Source organism: Salvia hispanica, chromosome 5 (assembly GCF_023119035.1).
Source record: "Salvia hispanica cultivar TCC Black 2014 chromosome 5, UniMelb_Shisp_WGS_1.0, whole genome shotgun sequence".
NCBI classification, from domain to species: domain Eukaryota; kingdom Viridiplantae; phylum Streptophyta; class Magnoliopsida; order Lamiales; family Lamiaceae; genus Salvia; species Salvia hispanica.
In genome coordinates, this window is record NC_062969.1 from 13,792,689 (window position 1) to 13,817,684 (window position 24,996).

Genomic DNA, 24,996 nt, shown 5'->3' on the forward strand with positions numbered 1-24,996 from the left:
TCTTTTTTTTTTATTAGAATACTTGTTCATAGAGACCACAAAATACGTGGAGACAGAAAATTGGAATATTTGCTTCTCTGATCTTTGTTCTTTATGGAAAGCAAAATATCACACATACTCCACTGAGATATGCGATTAATATAATAGGAAGTATTTGTGCATTAATTTTTTAACTCTTATTAAATCCTGATATTGCATTCTAATTAAGTTTCAAAATTCACCTATAAATTAGTAGCAAACTAATGGTTTGATCTGACTTTGCAATAATCAAGATTTTCATTCTGATACAGTTGAATATAAATCGTAATCAAACAAATAAAAGTATTTGATTAAGTATTATATGATGATGTTCAGTGCCTAAATGTGACGTAGTTTTGGTTAACGTTATCTAATAGTGTCATGTAAGTAAGTTATCAATATGTTAACGTCGAAATCTTGATTGGTTGCAAATCTGAACAAATCATTAGTTTCATTACGAAGTCATAATAAATTAACAGTTTAATATATATTGGAAGATTTTAAAGCTATACACAAAACAAAATTTGATGATAAAAAAATTACCCTATAAAAATTCAAATATGAATCGAGAAAATGTGGTAGGAGGATTCAAAGAAAATTATTGGCATCAAGTTTGAAACAGAGAATCAACTGTTACCCCACATTTTGTTGATGGAAAAAAGTTGTATCGCATGTGCCTAAAATGCCCATATTTCTACTAGGGAGATTCCTTAATGGGGCCTATTTATACACCCACTACCCATCTAAAATCTTTTTTACTTATATTTCAAGAAAATATCATTTTTATTTTGGTATGGTTATGTCATGTAAATTCTTTAATTTAGCCTTCTCGCTAACAGACAAATCTTCCAGCTAACAAAAAGTTCATAATTTTTCAAACCTCAACTGCATCATTAAATTTAAGTTTCACTTTATAAGCAATAATTGGTGTTGATTTTGTGGGCTTTTTCTTCTTATTTTTGTTGGGGAAATGGAAAATGGTGGAAAGCAAATCCAAGGTTGATGCAAAGATTGCTTTGTTTTTTAAACATGTCATTATTTATATAGTTTTTTAAAAAGCCTACGAAATAGCATCTTCATTAGTCACTATGATTATGCTTTGGTGGTTAATTGTGTGTTTGAACTCGTGTGCTTCTTCAATGATTAGTCCAATATAATAAAAATTGTTATTGTTTGATGTGTAATTTATAGAGTGGATCGAGCATTTGTATATATTACTATCTGTTAGCTTATGAATTCAGTAACCATATAAACAAAATTAAATGCCACATGGTTTTCAATAAATATGAAACTAATGTGAGTGGCATGCTATAGAGATTGCACAAAATATATTGACTAATTCAAGAAACTCATAAATTTTGAAATTAAAAATGATCTAGTAACACGATAAAAATCTCTCCATATACACATACATAATATGAAGGGTCATTTTATATGTATAACTAACTATATATGAAGAAGTAAATTAAACATGATGGTGTGACCGGTGTCAAATTAATAAATTGATAGTAGTATTAATTTTAGCATTCAATCGTGCGAATAGAACTGTTACAAACCCATTGTATGCAATATGTGTGAGTTGCTTTTCCTTGATTACATATTTTCTTGCAGACAACATCATATAAAGTCAATTTCTAACCTCTCAGTTGAAAAACGTGAAATAAAATCCATCACTCAGTTACCTAAACATACACATATTTATTTGTTATTTCCACATTTAATTAACGAAAATAATCACTTCCCTACTTTACAATAAATTAAACACACCATGCTCACGTTGAAGAAAAAGCAGTAGCACATGATCATATTTTCTTGAATTCAAAGACAAAAATTATCACCCATCATTATACTTGTCCTTTTCCACTTTTATACTATTTGATTTTTAAAAAGTATCATACACAATGACATACTCCTACAAATTTTCATGGATCATAAAAAATAATCAAGCAAAGAATGAATTCAATGGTAGCATGATTATTCATTAGTTAATGAAGTTGTGACATCAAATTCCAAACAAAAATCTTTATTGCTAAAGAAAGCACTATTACATGGAAAATTACTAGTTAGCATCCAATGCTGTGATGAAGACTAGTAGTCTCATACACCGGCAAGTCATCGATGTTTTCGAGCTCGAACAAATCCGAGCTACCGCAGCTCATATCATCCTCAGTACTCTCATAGCAATCGAATTTCCTCTCAAAAACTCGAAAGCTATCGATGTTCTTCTTGATAAAATGGCTCCCAATTTTGGGCTTGTCTTGGTCTAGGAACCTAACCGACTTGGCGGGCCTCAAGGAGGCGTTCTTGGTGAGGCAAGACCGCGACGTCGTTGAGGCTGCGTCCTTCATCGATCTGGACTTCCTCATGGAGGAGGAGGTCCATTCTTCGTCGTCGTCAAGGCAGTGCCTTGATGATTTAAAGTTGCGGGGGCTGAAAATGGAGTTGAAGAAGTTGGAGATTTTTTTGCCGGCTGGTGAAATGGGCTTCTTGGGCTTGGGCTTGTTGATGGATGTTGTTGGGGCGGAGGAGGATTCGGTGGTGGAGTGGGTTTGCATCCATTTCTCGATGAGCATGGCGCGGCGGAGGCTCTCGATGTCGTCCTCGGCTTTGGTGGCGGTGGTGCGGCGGTGGGAGGCGGGGTTGTCGTGGTAGATGGCGTCGAGGAGGGAGGAGGAGAAGGAAGGGGCTTTGGGGTGGGTATAGATAGGCATGATATGATGCATGTACAAATTGGAAAGGGAGTGTGTATATGACAATTGAAAGGGATGATGGGAAAAGCCAAATGCTACGGCTTGGATGGTACAAAATGCTTGTTATTACCTTTTGAAACGTTGGGAGAGCATAATATAGTGATGGTACTCTTTGTGGGGTTGCATTTCAATTTTCAAGCAATTAAATTACAAACTAAAAGTGTCAAGTAGCAAACACACGCTTTAACGCTACTTATTAAATCATACTCCCTATGCAATTTACTGTAAAAGAATTAGTACTAGATTTTAAAAATACAAATTGATCATTATTTTTAGAGTAAAGGTCATTTTTTTTTTCTTAAACGTAGGATGAAAATATGAGTTTGGCCCAAAACATGCAGACTCATAACAAATGAAAACTAACGGTCAACGCTAATTGCACAAAGGCACGACCGCTAGTTTTCATTTGTTATGTACCTGTGTTTTTAAAAAGTGAATGTTTTTTTTATTAAATTCTTATTTTGATCATATGTTTAGTACCAAAATTGGTCTTTACTCTTATTTTTATATTGGATATATAAAATATATATACAATATAAAATTATCAATAATAAATTATTGTAGATTTAATCAAAATTTATATGAATATGAACTTAACAATTTATACATATAAAATATTTTTATGAAAATATTGTTTTTTTTAATTAACCGTACAAGGTAAATTAAATTTTGTAAAGTAGTAATTTTTTATTATGATAGATATATATAGATGGAAAGATTATTTCCAATATCGACAAAGCGGATGGTGAGTTAGACCCACCTCGATTCCTCGAAGAGAACATATCCCATAATATTCAATTTTTTTGGACAATTGAAATGATGAGTTGATTAAACGTGTCGAATTTCGATTCCCAAATGCACTGGAAAAGAGAGGCTGACTGGGTTTCCATGTGCATTGCAGAGACATGATGCTCCAAAAGCACTTGGCGCTGTTTAGTAGAAGACAGAATTGAATTCGTATGGTATCCTACATATTTCCAATACTTTGTTAGGTAACAGACAAAGGCAGTGGAATTAAATCTATAAATGGTGCAGTTTGGACATCAGCCAGCAGAATCATGAGAGATCACGAAATCATGTCCAGGTCCTACTATTATAAATGGGCTATGGAGCTATAAGCTTCTACTTTAACACCAGATTTCCCACATGGGAGAAAAACAAAATACACCATTCTTACTTGGGATAAACATCCGATCGTTTATTGCATCAACATACCACATCTCAAACCGAGCCAACTCTCTGGACATCAACAACCTGGTAAATGTCTCCTCGCCGCTGCCTCTCAAATGGAAGATATGTTCTGATACACAACAAGAAATAGACACCACCAAGGATGGCCTAATGAGAGATTGAGAGACCAGATAGTGAATCTGTTTCGATAATATTGTCTAGATCGATTGCATTCTATCACAGAATCAGCCACGGGTCAAAGCTGAAATCTGTTTGCCTATAAAATACTACAGTACTATAAAAACCTCAGTATATACAGAGGAAAGAATCAAGGAATGCAAGAGTTATTTTTCAGTATGTGTTGCTACAATTTCATTTATCAAATTTAAGGTTCGCGAACAAGTAGTGCCAACACAATAGCAATGAGTAACAGTCAAGTCATAAATTTATGGTATAAAGCTCTATTCTATGCATATGCCTGAGCAACATTACCTTCTTTGCTCAATAAGGGAATAATCAATCTCGGATATGACTATCGCCTCTTCATGTTCAGTTGTTGCAAGAACCTCCCCAAACTGCCAGATATAGCTCCTTCATGAGTTCAAATATTAACTTTGATCCATATTCTAAATTGCGGTCTATTTTTCAAAGTTGTTTAGTACTTGAACCGAGTCATTTAGGTGGATTGATTCCACATAAATTGGCATATGTAATATGAATACTAACATGAGAGGAAGAAGTTGAGGTATTTTAACATTCAATTTATACTCATTCAAAAAAAAAAGATCACCTATCCACCATATAAATTGACAGATGATAAGAACAGTCCTTAACTGTAATACTCTTCTTTCGGTAATAAATCAATCCTTATATTCAAAGATATTTCTAAAAACAAACAAGTGTTGAAGAATACACACTACACCAAATTTTCTGTACATTAGGGATCAAAGAAAAATCTATAAAGAAGAGAAAGGAACTCCCTCGAAAGAAAAAACTTCCTATAGGCACTTCACTCAAAGCGCTAGAGGAGAAGAGCTCTTTCGTGAGAGAATTTACGTTGAACACCAAGATAAAAGAAGTTAAGGCAACTCAACTCATTTTTCTAATATTAGTATTCACTCTTCATATAGCATACACTTATGTAAGTTGAATCAATCGCCTAATAACATGATTGATGATTCTACATAACTAGAAATTTAGAATATGAATTAAATTAAAATTTCACTCTAACCTAAATTTACACTTACCGGCCCGACGAGAGTAGAATGGCCCCAAGCCACATAACTAGAGCCAGTGTCCCTAGCTGGTGAACAAGTTGCTACATAAAGCTGCCACACAACCAGCCCCACAATTTAGTTTGCATGCATGCATGTACATAAACTGAGAAGTTACAATCATGATTAAAGGTCAATTTCAAGGTAAGTGGTCGATTTTATGGCTTTTAAAGTGCATAGGTGATGAATTTAATCCAAATTGTTGCTCTTATACTATATGCGTGACCTAGTGAAGAGAAAATAAACTTCATCCACCCAATAACTTGTATAACAAATCAAAGGCAGGCAGCCTTTTTTGCTTTAATACTAATAAATGACTCATTTAACTACTTTCAGTTGTCTCTCTAAAGATGATATAAGGATAAGTAGCAAAATATTAAGGGTCTAGTTTTATTGTTCTAAAACTCAATTTTCATCTCTAGTCATACATAGATTATCAACTCTCCAAGCAAATAATTCCATATTGTTTAGGCAGAAAAAGAAATGAACTTTGAGAATTCTAAAACATAAAAAAGGATGTGCACATTATGGCTCGCTGTAGCTGTAACTGACTTATTTCAGCAGTCGGAAGCACACAACTCATGAAACAATCAAAAGCTAGGAATAAAAAACGTACCTGAAAATCAGCTGCCCTGAATTTTAAGAAGAAATGCATCAGTAATATAATTGAAACAACTCATAACTAGAGGAAATAGCTATAAACATCAGCCAGCCTACCCACTCCGTCCGAAAAAATATTCCCAAGACAACTTATTGACATAGCCTAACTTCCCCAATGCAAGCATTACATTATAATCAGCTTTGTGGCACACAAACAGAACGTCTTGGACATGTTAACGCTCCTGATAATAAAATATAATCATGCGAAACTTCACTAATGTTACCAGATCGAACAGACATAATTAACACTGTCATTTAAAGGCTCATTCCTCAAACCAAGCCAGGAATAGATGGTCATTCCAATGGTATATAGTAGGAATAGTGGAGCAACTATTTCTGTTTTAGGCATTACAGGATGAACCATGTTAAGATATTATAATCATATTTGTTTGCCAATAATCTCATACACAGTGTTCTAGAATATCTCTTTATCTAGGTTTCCCTTTTTTATTTTTGGAGTCTCTCTTACTTTGAATATACAACTTATTCTCCTCATATACTATGTCTCTATATTTTACTGCTCTGCACACAGAAAGAGACATCGGTAATTCAGAAACTGATAATAGTTGCCTGACATCCGGGTGAAATTCAGAAGATTAGCTAGTTCAATCAACCTAGGGAATCCCTCAGAATAATATCATAACTTAAAGCTACAGATCTTAGTGATAAAGAAGCTTGGCCAGCTTACCGTGCACGCTGCATTAACTCCCAGTGAAGGGGACCAGTAGTCATGTTAAAGGCTCCTGGATAACAAAGCAAGTGGGCGCCTATCAAAAAAGAAGAGGCATGCAATTAGGTGCTTCAAGCCCATGAGAATAAGAATGGTATTTTCAATTATTTTGAACCATCTAAGTAGAACAAAAAAGACTCGATATAGGTTAATCGAATAACATTAATTTGATAGATGAATAAGCCTTTTATTTAAAGAAGATCGTAATGGAGACAACATAGCATATATAAATAATAAAGATTTCGTAAGAATCAGGTGGACCTCACAAATGTGAAGAAACATCGGAAACTTGAAATAGGTGACCTCATAGTTACAAGGCATTGTACCTCTAGAAGCATATATTGCTGCTAGCTCTTGGAACTGAATGTCGTAGCATATGCCTATACCAATACGTCCAACATCTACATAAACGAGACACTGGTTATACAAGCAAGAAACTAAAATATGTGTCTCGTACTGCAGATGCTGGAGTATACAACGTAGTGTATAAACCTAAGTCAAGCAAAATCATATTGGACAACCAAATCAAGTCAAAGTAACAAACTGTTCATTACTAATGAGCATTCAGATTGTCATATATATACTCCATATAAACTTCAAAAGACACAAACAAAATTGAAAGAATAAAATGAAAATCTTTAAAAGAACGATGTTCTTTACCTTCTGCAACAAACATTTTATAATCAAAATTTGGCATTGTATACATGCTTCCAAGAACATTTATGGATTTTGAATTTCATAATGGTATCATGAAGTTATTTAATTATTGTAGATTGAGAAGCTATACAAAACCTGTGTCAACAATGGTGGGAGTCTCTCCCGCTGTAAGAGTGTTTGATTCTTTGAAGGTCATTTTGCCAGGACAAATGAATCTGTAAACAACGAGAGGACCGTCAATCACCATTCACCCACCACGCAAGGCTTTCCAACAATTTCAATGAGAAGTTGCGAGATCCCAATAATTTCAGCAAATTACTGAAGGCTTTTGATCAAATGATTATGTGTTTCTGGACTTTTTTAAGAAGAAAGGAGATGTACCTTCCTGTGCTTAGCTATAAGCTTTCCAGCAAGTGTTATACAATCTGTCACCACTTGGTTCGGGAATGGAACCACCAACTATCGTGACCTTTAGGCTACGAGAAAGTTCAGATAGCATTGCAGTTGAAGGCGGTGCATCAGCACCGGCATCAATATCCTCTGCGTACACTGGAAAACTATCATTGGAATATGGACTATTCCATATTTCCTGACACCAAACGCAAGCAATGAAAAAAGAATTAGCATTTCAAGTCAATACTTGCCAGAAACCTGTTAACTACATAATTACTGAACTAATATTAGTTAAAGGTAAAGGTAATTGGAAGTAGAATTGGTTGAAAACTGATAATGTGAAAGCAATAAAGAATAACTGTAAGGTAGCAGCATCCTCAATTACTTGACGAGCATGAGCAATGTTAGTAACTGCTAGCTGGCAAAGTGCAATCTTAAACTGATATAAGAAGCAAAATAATGTCAATCATCCAATTAAGAACAAGGGCTACGTTTGGGTAAAACTTGTGCAAATCAAGTAAACTGAATGAAGATAAGTTGCCTTAGTAACGGGAGGAGTTGGCGGCGGAATCGCAGTTGGAACTCTTGCTTCCTCTGCTGAGGCCATTAATGAAATTGGACAGATGGAATCAGTGAAAAACCACAGCTGGCTATTCTGCAACGCAATAACAAAGTGCGATCGATGTTTTACTGGGTAACAGAACACAGTGTGTTTTAATTGGTTTAGACTTAAGATCTTAGCTGGAAAGAATCAATTTAAATTACAAAAATGATGCAAATATCTTCGTATTCAGTCTCAAGTCAATTTAAATTAATCTATTTAATTATTCCCATCTTATATTAATAATCATCTATTGAATCTTGTATAAGCATATAATACCAATCAAAGCCAACGAAAATCATCTTTTACATTGATGTGGTATGGTACGTAAGCATGGCTATGTTTGCTTGCATGCGACCTGCGCGGTCTTCGTCACTTCACTGTGTCTAACGCCAATGTCACATGAGTCGCGTACTTGTGCTTGCTCGCGCGAAGTCTGTAAGCTACTCTCAACCTTATCCAAAATCCAATTTTCGCGTCTTTTACATCTAAACTCGATAAACTTATTAACTTATTAAATTATTCAAAATACACCAATTAATCATCTTAATCAATCAAAATAAGATAGAATAAACCTCAAATATCATGTGCATTCTAAAAGTCTTATCATTATGTAATGAATGAAAATAAAAATGAAAAAATAGAAGCATTTTAAATTTGAATTGATATTTTCATCACCTCAATTTTTGTAACAAATATCAAGTAATTTCTTCTCCTTCGATGAAATTTGCTAAGCCACGATTCATTCATTTTATTTTGTTTATTTTACTTAGTAGAGTGAACTTCATAATTAGTCTCTGAAAAATGAGATATAAATATTTTAGGTCTCTAAAAAATAAATAAAATCATGTAGCAAAAATCTGGAAAATGAAAAATCACGTAAGAGGTTCAACTGACCATATTTTTATTTTGCAAAAATCTGGAAAATGAGATATACACATTTTAGGCCTCAACTGACCATGTTGCCATTGAGCCGGGCTTAAAAGTCATTTACCTTATTATTAGTATTACTCCATCCGTTCCATAATAATAAAGTAATTTTGCTTGGTACTTTCCATGTAATAGAGTTATCTCCCTTTTTAGTAAAAGTCAACATATTTTTTCACACTTACTTTACTCTCTCCTACTTTTTTCTCACTTCGTCTCTCTATCTTTTTCATTTTTCACTTTATTCTCTCTTTACTATTTTTCTTAATCTTCGTACGAAAAGAAACACCTCCATTACTATGAAACGAATGGAGTAGCATTTTCACATACTCGTACTTCAGGCATAATAGCTGCTGCAAAATTCTCCAAAGCTGGAACATTCAAGCACTACCTTTACCATTCATATTAAAAATATAATACTACGATTTTTAATGTGAGATGAACAAAAATAGCAAAATTGACTCGTGTTACGAGACAGTAAAATAATTAAAAATTTGGTAGTGGGACATGAAATGTGATAAAAGTACCATTTGTTAGAGCACTCCTAATGGGTCGGCGTTAAATCCGGCGAAAAATCGCCGATTATCGCCGGATTATCGCCGGGCGTTGGGGAGAATTCGGCGATAATTCGGCGTTAATTCGGTAAACTCCCGAAAATTCGCCGGATTATCGCCGACCACTGTGGGCGATAATTCGGCGATAAATATATTTTTTTTTTTATTTTTAATTTCCCCCCTATAAATACACACCTTCTCTTCATTCTCTCCCCATCCTCATCCCTTTTCTCTCTTCATTCTCTCCTCATCCTCATCCCTTTTCTCTCTTCATTTATTTTCTCTCTCTCCATCTATATTTAATGCATTCTGAATCATCTTCTCATTCTCGGTCCGACAAGGAGATATCTCATTCTTCTTCCGAAGAGGAGGTACCTCCCGCTCCCACCGGATGGGATGTCGCGGGTTTCGCCAACAACCCAGTCAACAACTATATCTCCCGTTTCATACAAAGCGAGCTTGCTCGAATGCAGCAGCCACCCCAACGGCCAATCCGCAGGCGGCGCCGATACATCGACCGCGACCACGCTGGTGGGCACGATCGGCTGTTCGCCAATTATTTTGCTGAGGAACCACGTTATCCGGCAGATGTATTTCGTCGCCGATTCAGAATGCGCCGCTCCCTCTTCCTGCGCATTGTTAATGCGTTGTCCGCGCGTTACCCCGAGTTCCAGCTCCAGCGAGACGCCACAGGGAAGCTCGGTCTATCGCCCCTGCAGAAATGCACTGTTGCCATCCGACAATTGGCATATGGAGGGTCCGCCGACATGTTCGATGAGTATCTGCAATGCGGCGAGACGACTGGCAACGAGTGCCTGAAGAATTTTTGTCAGGGCGTGCGAGAGATATTTGGGGGGCACTACCTTCGCTCGCCGGACGCAGCTGACTGCCAGTTTCTAGGGATGTCAATCGGGCCGATCCATCGGGTTTCGGGCCAACCCTACTCGGGTTGCGGGTCAATCGGGTCCGGGCTTGCCGGGTTGTGATTTCTTTCGGGTTGTAAAAGTTCGGCCCTAACCCTAAAAGCTCGGGTTTCGGGCTAGCCCGACGGGTTAATCGGGTTGCTACCGAAGGTTAAGGCTCGAACAATCCAATAGATCATGATGAAAATTAGTTATATTTATAAAATATAAAATATTTAATTATGATAAATTTGGTATATAAGCTTAAACTCAATCATAAAATACTAATATTTGTGATATTTCGTGAAATTTTAATACATGTTAAAAATTTTAATATTCTTTTAGTGAGATTAATTTATATAACAATTATTATATTAATAAAAATTCAATACATAATTTATATATTTACCATAAAATTGAAAGTTATCTTTTTTTAGTTATCTATGTCATAAAATTAGTCAACGAAGTGTCGAATTAGGAGTAAAAAAATGAAAAATGAAAATTTTACCGGGTTACCGGGCCAGCCCATCGGGTTTTCGGGTCTGGCCCTAACGGGTTGCGGGTTAATCGGGTGTGGGCTTATCGGGTTTTATTTTTATCGGGCTAGAAATTTCCGACCCTAACCCTACAAATTTAGCGGGCTATTCGGGCCAGCCCACGGATTGCGGGCTACATTGACATCCCTACCAGTTTCTGCTGGATTGGCACTTTGGAGGACCCACGGCTTTCCGGGGATGCTCGGTAGCATCGACTGTATGCACTGGCAGTGGAAGAACCGCCCAACCGCGTGGCGAGGCCAGTTCACTACCGGCTACAAAGGTACGCATCCCACCATCATTCTTGAAGCCGTTGCCGACCAACGGCTTTGGATTTGGCATGCTTATTTTGGTATAGCCGGGTCGAACAACGACCTAAATGTTCTCAATTCGTCGCCCCTTTTCAACGAGCGGATCAACGGGTTAGGCCCCTCCATCGAATTCACGGCCAATGGCAATGTGCATAACATGGGGTACTACCTGGCTGACGGCATCTATCCGCAATGGCCCGTGTTTTTGAAGACGATCAGATGCCCAATCGGAGATAGTAGAAAGTATTTTGCCCGAGCGCAAGAGTCTGCGCGCAAGGATGTGGAGAGGGCGTTTGGGGTGCTCCAATCACGATTTGCATTGGTAAAGGGCCCGACGCGCTTTTACTACCAGGGGGATATTGCCGACATCATGTATGCGTGCATCATCATGCATAACATGATCATCGAGGATGAACACGAAGGCGTCCTCAACGTCACCAACGACACCAGTGTTGCATCATCGAGTCACGGTGTCTCAACCGAGTCCGAGTCCGCCCGCCGGGGTGTACCGTACAACGAACATGAACGGTTCAAGGCGTTCATGGACATACACCAAAAGGAGGCCCATCGAGCACTACAACACGATATGATCGAAGAATTGTGGGCAAATAGAAACCGCGCCCACCGCCCTTGAATTTTTTTACTTTGAATTTTTTTTTCCGTTCCTGTACTATTTTTTTTTTAATTTTCGTCGTTGTAATTTTTTACTCGTGTTTAATACAACGAACTTTATTACTATTATTTGTCTTGTCTTATAAATTAGCTAGCTTTATTATATACAAAAATAAAACAATTAAATTAGTAATGATGTAAAAATGAAATGTTGAGTTAGGGAGAAATAAGGGAGAAACCATTGGAGCAGTTGGCTAAAAGTTGGCTAAAAACTGGGGATAAATTTTGGTGCTGATGTGGCGCTGATGTGGCAGGAGTTAGGAAGAAATAAGGGAGTTTTTAGCCGGACCATTGGGAGTGCTCTTATGTTCTTAACACTACATCAAAGCATATCGATTCTTTCTTAAAAAACTTTAAGAATATAAATCCAAAAGATTTCACACATCAGATAACTGTATAACGGAAGAACTGAAATCCAGTAATTATATAGTACTACTAGTATAACTAATTTAATAGGAAGACAACTATTTACTTTCACCTTAATTTAGTGATGCACAGAAAATATCCGTACATGTTGAGATTACCGTAGTATTCCACAGTTCCATATCAAACACAACGTTCTTTTCATGTATATATTTATATATATATAGCCACTTCTTTATCTCCAATGAATCATAAGTACTGCTCGTGTATTCTTGCTCTATTCTGCTCCCACCACACTCTAGCATGCGTCTCTCCGAATTTCTCCCGGCTGTAAACAGGTTCCAAGTCCAAAATCAAAACCTAGTTAGATACATATATATATTTCGTTCTTGCAAATATATAGAAGAAGCAGATAACAATCAAACCGACCTGAACCGAACACGTCTGAGCTCTCGCCTACCATGAGGCAGAGCTCTGATGGTAATATACACCCCGGGCTCATCCTCTTCCACCCACTCCGTCTCCATATTGGCAGCATTGCTGATTGACATCTCTCCAGATCGATCAGCGTCGCTAGCCCTCATCGAGGAAGCTTCTGTTTTAGCAGTGCCACTAACTGTGCTCTGCACAGAGTGTTGCTCGAGTGAATCCGAGGAAGAGGAGGCCATAGCCCCTACTCCATTGGGGCACTCGCGGCCTGCAGGCGGAGTCACTGGGCTGTGTTCGACAGATTCTATCTTTGAGGCCATGTCGTCTCCTGGGAGAGGAAATGCTTGCCGATTTAGCCTCTGCACGTTGTATAGCTCCGTCACCTTTTCACAATTCTCCGTCCACCACCTTTGTGCTTGCCATTTGTTGAACATTTCTCGGCTATAGATTGTTAAAGGTTAAAATTATTCCGAATACTACTCATGATGCTGCAAATATGTATTGTGCAAGATATGATTGAGAAATTAAATGAGAGTGCATAATAGTCCAAATACTGTTTTGAAATTACAACTATGTCAAATAGATGTGGATTTGATTCCAAGATTTGCCAACTTTAAAACGGGTAATTCAGTAGTCAAAAGCCTAGTTAAATGCATTATTCCAGCTAACAAACTTTAACCATAATTAATGGAGACAATTGTTATTATGACAAGCCACTAAGTTGGACCTACCTAGATTGTTAGTTAACAAGTATTGCAGAGACCAGAGTATTGGACGACTGAATACCTAACATGGGACTTCATCACCTAAAAAATACTAGGACTTATTCGACTTATGGTGGAAAATAATTGGATGGACACAAAATGCCACCATATGAGGAAACAAATAAAATGATTAAATCTTGTCACGGGGAAATATCATAAGTCACGGCCCATTCATATGTACTACCAAACCTCCTGTTCAAATGCATGTTTTCATCATAAACATAAACAGGGGAAAAACATAATAAGGTGCTCTGTATTTCACAATCTGTGAGGAGGTCAGCTTTCTAGAAATTTGACCACTAATCTTTCTAGGACACAATACAACACAAACGTTATTTGGAGGTGTGTACTGCATAAACTCTGCTGATGGTATATAGTAAGAATTATAAGATCTCACCAAGCAAGTAATCTTATAGTACCTTAAAATTGAAATAGCTAATAGCAACATCAAATGCAGAACTCAACAACCAAATTTTGCCTTTTGGAACTGTGTCAAAGGGGGGTCCAGTTACCACTCTCATCTTGGAATTTCTATGATGATGGGATTAATTATTACTTCCAAATGTATGTAATGATGTTTCAACATCAAGGGGGGTCGACTAAATGTGAAAAGATTCAGTTTGTTTTCCAGCACCACCACCACCTAACTTTTATTCTAACACCTTCTAAAGAGCATACTAAAGTACCCTTTTTGCATGGTCTTAGCAAACATGATTCATCATCTGAAGCTTCTAATTAAATATTTAGGGATAAAACTACAGTTTCATATCCATAATACACTTTGTTTTGAACAAAAATATTCCAAACTATACCTGAATTACTGATATTTTAACATTAATGTGAACATCATTGCATAATATCAACATCATGGCTTTGATATTAGCTCATGTTTAGTATTTTTGCCTTAGAATTCACTTGAGCAATCTCTGACAAACCATGCAATATTTTCTTGGATAGAAACTGAACTTTGAGACTTTTTTGTGATTTTGTCAGTTTGTGATAGTTCGGATATTTAAAATTACTATTATATGTATAGTTTGAGACTATTTTCCTATAGCTAGTCATAAAGCAGTGTACTCCCATGGGTCCTCTGCTTGAATCGGGGCAATAGAGCAATTTAGTCAATACCTAAAAACTATTGCTAATGATTTCAAAGTATTGTCTCAATAATGCCAAATAACAAAGTGTCCCTTCTTAACTTAAAGTCCTACGACTAATTTATCCCTTCTAAAAAATACTCCTACAGTATGATTAATCTATATCCTATTTTAACAACTCATAGGGAAATTACGTTAAAAGGTAAAAGTTGATTACATATAATCTACCTAAAGTAGCATTCTAAATTTAAACGTACGACGTTTAATATTTCACAGATGGAGACTTTTCACTCGATAATTTTCTATTTTCTCAAAAGAAACAAAAACATGCATATTTATACGAATCATGTAGTTGGTCCACCTAAGTAAATCATGTAAGTGGGCGTCACATTGATACATGGACTAGGCATATATATTTAATACAAAATGAAAACAAACAGAAACAGAAGAAATCGCATTTATTCATTAAAAAGCATGCAAAACACAATAATTAAATCTCCCCAACCAATCAAAACCCCACCAACGCCGCGTAAAATTACCCAAGGGTACCTGAATTTAATCTGCTTAAGATCATTGCCTCCACGTGGCAGGGACAGGAACGTAATTAGCACACCGGGTTCGACTTGAGCCACCCACTCCTTCCGCTCGCTCTCTTCTACGAACACGACCGGGTCGACTCGGCGCCCGCTCGCCGACGCCGGCGTCCCCTCGCCGCTGGAGATCCCCTTCAGCCGCGCCTCCAGCTGCCTCCTCCCCGCCCGCCGGTGGAACCTCTCCGAGTCGGACTGATGCGGCGCCGTTTGAGCGGCGCATGGCGCGCAGTGGCGGTACGCGCCCGACGCCTTCAGCGCCATATCCTTGATCTGCGGATCATCGCATCTGATTGCTAATTAAATCGAAAATTGGAGCGACTGAACATGTGAATTGAAGTTTTGTGGTTGGAATTGGATTACCTGAGAGGAGAGGCTTCTGATGGATTGTTTGGTCGGAGTAGCATTGGAGTTGTACTTTTCCGGCGGGGTAAGATCGATGGCCGACGACGCGTCCTTGCTGGATTGCTTGGAACGTGCAATGCATGTAAGCATATTTCTCAGTGTAACTATATATACTTAACAATGAATGTTCTACACTTGATTAAGTGAAAATTGAAAAAAAAGAAGGATGTAAAGTGAGAGAACTAATGAAGTAGGAGCTTGAAATCAAATGGAAAATGAGAGTTTAGACTTTAGAAGAAGGTTGAAGTGGAATGGGGCGGTGATCAGAGCGTATTAATGGCAATTGCGCCACCACACGGTTTCCTGTTCATATTAATTGTATATGTCTATAGCTCAAAGCACGACTAGAATAATGTCTATGACAATAAATATTATTTTTCTTGTTTTTACATAAATACAAATATTTTTTTGAGTTGGTGCTGCAAAAACTGGAAAATATTAAAATACTAATTATGTCCATAAAAAAATTCTTGTTTTTTCATTTTAAAAGTTTTTCTCTTTACACCAAGTATCTCTCTATTTTTCACTAATTATGCTTTAACCAATTTTTATGTTAATTATCTTTTTATTTTTTTTATTTTTATATTAAAATACCTGTCGTAATCTATTAAGACTATTTTTAGCAAAAAATGGTGAACTTGAAATTTGTTGCTATGACTTAGTACATTATTGCTTTTGAATAAAGCCTCCTAGGAGTTTTTAACTAGCTTCAAATTTTTTACCTGGGTGATTTTTTTTGAATTTTTTGACTTTTCAAAGTTAGAATAAGAAACTTGGCTTCTTTATGCGATTGGAGTTAAGAGTGGGTGACCAATTAATCAATTATTGAGGACTTATTTATCATACATGTATAGGGTTGTTTTGGCAGCAACGAGATTCTCAAATCCTCTTCGTTTTATTTTTAATTTACTTTACAATCTATAAGTGTTTAAATTATAAGGATCCTCACTCCGAATTCTCCGACTTATAAAATTGTAAAGGTACTGACTCCAAATTTATTTTAAAAGAATTGTAGATATCATGGTTATTGTGTGAGTTCGTTGATCAAAGTACTTATTTTGAATAATACTAGTAGTCATAAATCGATTGGAATAGAAAACTTATTGGATTTTGAATATGTTAGAATAGTCGTCTGACTTATAGAATAGGTTAGTAGGAAGCAGTAAATCTGTAAATGACTGACTATAATGACTCATTAATGGTTACCTTAATCAACTGCTCAGTATAAGTTATTTTGACCTTAATCAAAACTATAGTGGTTATACAACTTTATAGGTCCAGCTCGCTCTCTACTCTCTAGTCCTCCTAGTTCTGCATGAAATAATTGGTCATTGTCTTCAATTCTACTATTCTAGCTAGTCTACTTGTTATATCAATAAAAATGACTGGTAACTTAAAGAGATGTTTATTTTTCATATTTATAAAAAAAATCACAAAATAATTCACTAATTTTATTCTACTGCTAATATTCCTTCAATCTTACCTTTCCAATGAAATAAGGAAATGAAAAATCTCATAAGAAGCAGAGAGACATAGCATGTGATATAGGGTGAATATTCATTTAGTAGGTTCATGTTTAATCGGCAATTGATCGTGTAAAATGGTTATTAACTAATCGATAGTCGAATTTTTTTGCTTTCAATTCGATTCCCATTTATACTTGAGAAAAAAATTGATTAACAATTATAACTGATGATCGAACTGAAAATAATAAATGACAAATCATGTCATAAAAAGCGTGATTGGTACATCCATGGTTGTGAAAGATATTTCAGCCGATACCTTATAGAAGTAAGTTATCGATAATGTAATAAGCACAATGGATTCAATAAGTTCGTGCAATGTTGGTCAATACGTACAAAAAAACGTTATCAAAAGACATGTCGATAATGAGTGACAACCGATTGATAAATATTATAAAAAAAGTTTTTATGACCAAATTGAGAAGCTAAATTTAAATTTAACTGATTCGTAATTCTTTTATTTATTTCGATTATGTTGTTTTTATAATTTTAACTATAGAGTATGATTTTAGGATTTTAATTTTTCAATTTTAAATAATTTAATTTTATGATTTTAATTTAATTGAATAATGCTTGAAATTTAATCATTAAATATATTTCAATCGAAATAAAGATATGAAAATGGATAATTTAAAAAGAAAAATAAATTTTTTTGAGGCGTTTTAAAAATAGTATGAATATTTCTAGTATTAGATAATGCTACTTAAACTCTTCTATATTTTTTTGAGACGTTTTAAAAATAGTATGAATATTTCTAGTATTAGATAATGCTACTTAAACTCTTCTATATATTTTGCTTCAATGATCCATCGCCGATCGTCTCTCTCCCATAAGAGTCCTATTACCCACAAATCCAATGTTAAAGACCTAATTAAAGATCAAATTAGGGCCATCTATTTTCTTAATCTCGTGGTTAGGATTAATTAATAATTAATTTAATATTTTATTCAATAAATTTTTTTAATTTTTTTAATTTTTTTTATTCAATAAAAACTTGTCGGGGTAAATAATGAACTATATTTACTAAATAATGAACTAAATGAAGTATGTTATGAAGTAATTGAAATACATTAATGATACAATAAATTTTAGTGTTAAACGTTAAGCGGTAGTAATGAAATATAGTATTCAATAAATAATGAACCAAATGAACATTAGAAATGAAGTAAATATGATATTTTATTGAAATACAATGTTAAATATGTTAAACGTCAAAGTAATGAACTTATTACTTCATTCAGTTATGCTATTTCTTCATTATATTAGTTTATTACATCATTCAGTCAATGCTCTAACTTCATTCCATTAGTTTATTCCTCAATTCTATTAGTTTATTATTTCATAATGTGTTATGACATAATTATCTTTCAGTAGAAGTAAATTCAGTATGTAATGAATGCGAAAAATTACTTCATAACATACGTTCATTTAGTTCATTATGTAGTGAATATAGTTCATTATTTACTCCACCAAGTTTTTATTGAATAAAAAAATAAAAAAATATATAAAAATTATTAAAAAAAATATTTACTGAATAAAATATTAAATTAACTGTAAATTAATCATAACCACAAGATTAAGAAAATGGATGACCCAAATTTGATCTCTATTCAGTCTTTAAAAAGGGGTTCGACATTGATTACAACTCCTCCCCCATAATTCATAAACCTATATAGGATTTTTTTCGTTTTCATTTTCTAGGTCTAATATTTGAACCCTAATAAGTACGGAGTAAAAGATTTTAAAAGTTATTGATTTCCAAAGCAACCATCCATTTGCTTAAACGATGTCGTTTAGATCACATTGCTGAACCCAGAAATGCTAAAACGCAAGGGAAACTAGAAACTAGAAAATCCCCCATTTGGATCTCTCTAAAATCTAAATCTCTCAACACACAAACATCAACCAGCAAAATTCAATTCCCTCTGCGCATCGATCGACGATCCATGCTCCGGAATCAGATACACCCACGAAAACACTCAATCTTGTTTACAAAGATAAAGTAGAGAGAGAGAGAGAGAGCGAGGGGGGGAAGGGCGTGCGTCAATCCATGGTGTCGTTCGTGAGCGCGTTGCTCTATGGAGTTGGCGGAATCGTGGTGGCCGGCATGGCATTGCTCGTGGCTTTCCAGGAGAAGCTCGTCTACGTACCCGTGCTGCCTGGTCTCACTAAGTCCTACCCCATCACCCCTGCCCGTCTCCGCCTCTTATACGAGGATGTCTGGCTCACTTCATCTGACGGCGTCCGTCTTCACGCTTGGTTCATCAAGCTCTCCTCCGATTGTAAAGGTTTGTGTCTTTTTATTAGGTTCTCTGTATGCTTTGCTGTTTTTACGGTTGTTTGGAGTCGCGATTGAAGTCTAAATAATTTGGCACTTGATTTTTAGGGTTTTGTGGTAGTGTGTAAGAAGCTTCCGAAATTCTTTTTTGGTTAGTGTGGTGGGGTGATCTTGTGGAATTAAGATGCTTCCTACTGATTGGAGATGGAAACTTGGATCCGAGGCTATACAATTTACTTATTTTATAAAATTAAGATGCTTCACTTCTCTATCTGACCTTTTCTCAGTTTAAGTATCAAACGGATCATTATAAGTACTGCTAAACTGTGAGCAACGTATCAGCGGCATCTCTAACTAATCCAATACTTGCTTTCTCTTTGTGTCCTATAGTACCACATGTTTGGAAAACTATGGACACCATAAAACTGTATGTACATCTATCTGTTTCCCTGTATATTCACACAAAGTAAAATAATAAAAAGGACAAAAGGAGATCATATATTTGATGGTGCAATTATTGCTAAGAAGAGTGTGAGTCTTGAAGGAGATGCATCAGTTATTAAATTACTACTCCACTCTTCTGAGCCTCCTTATTTCTGGTCTTCTATTTTATCATTTAAATGTTTCTGAAACATAAGCTATTACTGATTGGACTGACTAACACTAAGACATGTTTTCATGACTTTTTCAGGTCCAACTATTCTCTTTTTCCAGGAAAATGCTGGCAGTATCTTTTTCGTTGTTATTTTTATGGGTGGCTATTGGTTATATAACAATGTCTGATGTGTAGAGGACTAGAGGTAGCTCCCAGTGTTTCCTATTTGGGAAGGAATTTGTGTATATTATGTTGGGCCTTGACTAGTTAATTACAGATATTGCTCACCGCCTTGAAATGGTTCGGATTATGTTACAGCAATTGCAATGCAATGTTTTCATGCTTTCATACAGAGGGTGAGCAGCTTTTCTATATAGCAGATTGAAACCAGAGTTTATCGTCCTTTTTATGTGTGTATTTGTATCTACTTGCATCTTTTTCAAGCTCCTGACTATTAATTACATGTATTCTGTATCATCTTCTTCTGATAATACTTCATCCTCATCTTGTTCACCTCTTCCTTTTCCATTTCTGCCCTTTTTCCCATCCTCTTTTGATGGTATGCTTGGTACACTTAGCCATTCTGTGCTTAGTTATCTAAACGAATTAGCTCATTTTTCTGCCTCGAAATTTTCAGTTATGGAGCTAGTGATGGGTTCCCTTCACAACAAGGTATCACTAAGGATGCTCAGGTTTGCCTTCTTGCTCCCGATCTTCTATATAAAAGTGTCTTTCAGCCAACTCTTAGCTTTTAATTAGAGGAGGAGGATTATTGTATTCCTGCTGTGTCTTTTTGTGTATATACATGTATATTTTTAATTCTGTTATTTCATGTGGTGAGGTATGGGAAGGATTGGATGCAAATTATGCTAATTCATGCCGTTTTCCAACTAAACAGGCTGCTTTGAATCATCTGGTTGAAAGAGTAGATATTGACACTTCCAGAATTGTTGTCTTTGGAAGGTCTCTTGGGGGAGCTGTTGGAACTGCGCTAGTTAGAAACAATCCAGACAAGGTAATATCATCCGTTCATCCCTACAGGCTGGGAACCACACTTCTTTTATATATCTTACCTTCTCTCCCCCATGAGTTATTTACTTTAGCAGGGGAAAACCTTTATTTAATACAGTACCATTTTGTGCACAAACTTCTACTTTCAGAATTCAGATCAACAGATGTATCAAAGCGACAATTTTGTTTTTCCAACTAATGTCCAAAATAATATAGTACAGCTTTTGAAATAGACATAAGCTAATGTGAATGTGTAAGAGGGAAATAGACATAATACAGCATGCCCCATTTTCCTCTTAATTTGCATTTACTCGCCGTTTCCTAGTTTGTTCTGAATTTTCTGATGTATCATTTTAGAACCATGACCTACGTGACTCTGACACTCTAGTGTTACTATTTAGTATGTAGCAATGTTAGATTTAATGCGAGTAACAAAATTATGTGGTTATTGTTTCCCTTCGCTGACTTTCCCTTTAGGCCTAGCTGTTTTTTTTACCACGGCACCTTACAATCACATTGTAGACACTTGGTAAATATTTTAGGGCCACTGGTCGCTAAAATCTTCATCAAACTTTGATATCCATATGACTCTCGCGTTTTAGCATTCTTCTTTTCGTTTTTTTGTGTTTTAGCAATATGATGTAGTCTTACATTCTTTGCTTGCCTCGCTCTGATATTATTTTTAACTGAAACATCACAGGTAGCTGCACTGATACTAGAAAATACTTTCACATCCATTTTGGACATGGCTGGAGTTCTCTTACCATTTCTGAAGTGGTTTATTGGAAAAGGTGGCTCCAAGGGTCCTAAAGTTCTTAATTTTCTTGTTCGTTCTCCCTGGAGCACTGTCGATGTTATTGGAGAGGTGAGCCTACATGTTGTTGGAGTCTATTATTTGTTCTTACTTGTGTGGGTGTCTTGCCAATGCCAAAATACTGGCAATCAGCTCTATGTGGCATAAAGCTCAAAGGCTTAGTTTTTATGTTAGAATATGAGTCTTTAATAAATTCAATTGCTACCAAATGAATCAAAGATAAGTGATCAATTTTATACTTCGTGTTGTAACCAGCTGCTAGCATAATTATGAGAATGTAAAGTAACTAACTATTAGGATATAAATCTTTTCATTTCCTTTTTCACGTGTGGAAAGTCATGATTCCTATAATTCTATTTCGAACTGTCACATAGGATGTACTGTCTTAGATGTATTGATAAGTACTTACTTAACTTGTGCTTACTTTCATTTTAGTTATCTATCTTTTTCTTTTTTCTGCTTTGAATTCCGACCTTAAGTTTTACTTTCAAATCAATCACTTCTGCGAAAGGTATTTTTAGTTGACAGAAAGCTAGCATGACAAAGTAGTTAGTGGCTATTTCCATCCTAGCTTCCATTTCGTGGTTTCTGCTAATTTTTATTTTTGCCACTCTTATTTTCTTATTTACTGGTTGAAATAATAAGAAAAATGACAGATAAAGTGCAAATGACTTGAGTGTTAAGTTCTCATCCAAGAAAAGTATACTGAGCAGGATGCACGCCAGCTCTCTGGCAATTAAACTATACTACATTTTTTGAAAGGGATTAATCTATAATTAAATGCTAGTTGACGAATTAAAATGAAAATTATCAGAGAGGTAAGTGACTAGATTGAAAGTAGATGAAGGTAAGTATCAACAGCTGCTTGTGATATGTAATTATCCAGGCTCTTGTCAAACATTCCTTTCCAGTAGTTATTTGCCATTATTTAATTTTGCCTCTTGTGGAAGAGAAGTTATGTTTTCTAACTAAGATAAAATTGTTCACTAACATTTTATGTTTTTAACTGCACAGGTCAAACAGCCAATCCTCCTCCTTTCTGGACTACAAGATGAAATGGTTCCCCCAGCTCACATGGAGATGCTATATGCTAAAGCAGCTGCCCGGAATCAGCAGTGTTCATTTGTAGAATTCCCTACGGGAATGCATATGGATACATGGTTGTCTGGTGGTGATCGATATTGGAGAACAATTCAGGAGTTCTTGGAAAAAACAGTGCCAGAAAAGAAGGATAGTGGCTCCTCTTAAGTGGGTAAGTTTTGGATTTATTTTACTCCAATCTCCAGATACCTGTCTGCTGCACTATACTATACCCTCTACAGCTAGAATTAACTTCAACTTACCACATTAGGTTTCCCAAACTTCACGCCTAGGCACCGTCTTTAGAGTAAGAATGACAATACATCTAGCAAATAAATTGCTAGTGTAGATATGAAGCCCTTTTCCATTATCCACCCAAATGTCTAACATCACTCTTTAATTTTGGCCCTTTAACTCCACCTTTTACAAGAAGAATATCCAACTCTGTTGTTCCCGCCAATTCCTCTTATGGCTTTGATTCTTAACATGTAGCTCTCTTTTTTCATATGGCCTCTCAGTGTATAATTCTCATTTTATATCTCTTGTAATGTTGCTTTAGGCGGCTATAAAGACAAAGCGTTGCAGAGTTGGGTTTTTCTGACCAATTGTTGCCTTGTATTTTTTTAAGTATCATTTTTTTTCTGTTTCTTTCAGATTAATGCAAGGTTTTATGGTGGGATGTGGAGTTTTGTCCTGGGACTGGGGAGTGAACAGCTGTGCCCATTTACAAGAAAGCACTGTGGTTGAAGATGGCTGCTACTATTGGAGAGGCACAAATTTTGCAAGACAGTTTGGACGCTTTTTGGTGTATATGAGATGAACGTGGTTATAGTGCACCATTTCCTAATAAGAATAATAGTACTTGTATGAAGAAGGAATTGGAGAAAATATTCTGGTATTATTGCTGATTGGAATTGGTGTCTTCTATTGTCGACTTGTTTGGACCTAATCGTAGTGCATCAATATATTCATTTGTTTAGAATAAAAAAAACTTAAATTCTGTGTTTGCTGTATTACTATTATCTTTGGAGCATTTGGTCGTTAGGACATGCCGGTGCGCGTATTTATAGTTAGAGCTATCAAACTATGGGCTTGAATCCTGACATATATTCCCTCCGTCCCATTTCAAATGGAGTATTTCTAGCGGCGAGATTTTATTTAGTACTCCCTCCGTCCCGGATAATTCGGGTCACTTTGACCGGGCACGGGTATTAAGAATTATAATGAAAAATGGGTTGAAAAAGTTAGTGGAATGTGGGTCCTACCTTTATATATTAGTTTTATAATAAAATGTGAGTAAGAATGAGTTAGTGGAATATGAGGTCAACTACCAAAAATGATAAAAGTGAAGTGGGACAAATTATGTGGGACGGACCGAAATGGAAAACTAGAACAAATTATCTGGGACGGAGGGAGTATTGTTTTGTGAGTTAAATGGAGAAAATAAAGTAAGAGACAGAAAAAGTAGAGAGAATGATCTTCTTATTTTTAAAAATCTGGCATTTAAAGTGATACATTCCAAAAGGAAAAATAATTCACTTAGGCCCTTTTTGGTATGGTGGAATGGAATGACATTCTTACATCCATTCCTTTGCTTGGTAAATATTTTTGTTAGGAATCACCATTCCATTCCACATGGAAATACCCATTCCATCCATTTAACTAAGAAATTGTCATTCCATTCCATTCCATTTTCTTTTCTTCTTATTTTAAATTTTAACAATATTATATAAATATTATTTTATAATATATTTAATTTTAATATCATCACAATTTTATAATAAAATTAAAATTTAGAATTTTTTAATAAATGAAAAATAAACACACGCACACTTCACACACTTCACACATTTCACACACTACACACATTCGCACACTACACGTCTACACGC

The 24,996-nt window shown here is 35.7% G+C and overlaps 5 protein-coding genes across 6 annotated transcripts; 2 read left to right on the top strand and 3 right to left on the bottom strand.

The window, feature by feature from the left end:
• Nucleotides 1-1,972: 1,972 nt before the first annotated feature.
• Nucleotides 1,973-2,832, bottom strand: LOC125191354 (protein BIG GRAIN 1-like D). Its single transcript, XM_048088899.1, has one exon. The coding sequence runs from the start codon at nt 2,739-2,741 to the stop codon at nt 2,082-2,084; it is 660 nt and encodes a 219-aa protein (XP_047944856.1). The 5' UTR covers nt 2,742-2,832; the 3' UTR covers nt 1,973-2,081.
• A 950-nt stretch (nt 2,833-3,782) lies between these two features.
• LOC125189472 (omega-amidase, chloroplastic-like) lies at nt 3,783-7,299 on the bottom strand. The gene is made up of 7 exons (XM_048086746.1): nt 7,263-7,299; nt 6,929-7,003; nt 6,561-6,639; nt 5,829-5,844; nt 5,186-5,266; nt 4,431-4,513; nt 3,783-4,068 (listed from the first exon to the last, which is right to left on the bottom strand). The coding sequence occupies exons 1-7, from the start codon at nt 7,297-7,299 to the stop codon at nt 3,990-3,992; spliced, it is 450 nt and encodes a 149-aa protein (XP_047942703.1). The 3' UTR covers nt 3,783-3,989.
• Nucleotides 7,300-10,036: 2,737 nt separating this feature from the next.
• LOC125189473 lies at nt 10,037-12,153 on the top strand. The gene is made up of 2 exons (XM_048086747.1): nt 10,037-10,638; nt 11,352-12,153. The coding sequence occupies exons 1-2, from the start codon at nt 10,037-10,039 to the stop codon at nt 12,115-12,117; spliced, it is 1,368 nt and encodes a 455-aa protein (XP_047942704.1). The 3' UTR covers nt 12,118-12,153.
• Nucleotides 12,154-12,643: 490 nt separating this feature from the next.
• On the bottom strand, nt 12,644-16,015 carry LOC125187769 (protein Brevis radix-like 4). 2 transcript variants are annotated; one of them, XM_048084399.1, is made up of 4 exons: nt 15,762-16,015; nt 15,358-15,671; nt 12,948-13,388; nt 12,644-12,846 (listed from the first exon to the last, which is right to left on the bottom strand). In XM_048084399.1, exons 1-4 carry the CDS (start codon nt 15,891-15,893, stop codon nt 12,768-12,770), a joined length of 966 nt encoding a protein of 321 aa, XP_047940356.1. In that variant the 5' UTR covers nt 15,894-16,015; the 3' UTR covers nt 12,644-12,767. The 2 variants fall into 2 exon arrangements, with proteins under 2 accessions (XP_047940356.1, XP_047940357.1); XM_048084400.1 differs by having other exon boundaries at nt 15,358-15,687; nt 15,762-15,934.
• Nucleotides 16,016-19,136: 3,121 nt separating this feature from the next.
• Nucleotides 19,137-24,053, top strand: LOC125190119 (alpha/beta hydrolase domain-containing protein WAV2-like). The gene is made up of 8 exons (XM_048087322.1): nt 19,137-19,614; nt 20,296-20,331; nt 20,477-20,555; nt 20,837-20,891; nt 21,098-21,214; nt 21,911-22,075; nt 23,039-23,276; nt 23,759-24,053. Exons 1-7 carry the CDS (start codon nt 19,377-19,379, stop codon nt 23,270-23,272), a joined length of 924 nt encoding a protein of 307 aa, XP_047943279.1. The 5' UTR covers nt 19,137-19,376; the 3' UTR covers nt 23,273-23,276; nt 23,759-24,053.
• Nucleotides 24,054-24,996: the final 943 nt, after the last annotated feature.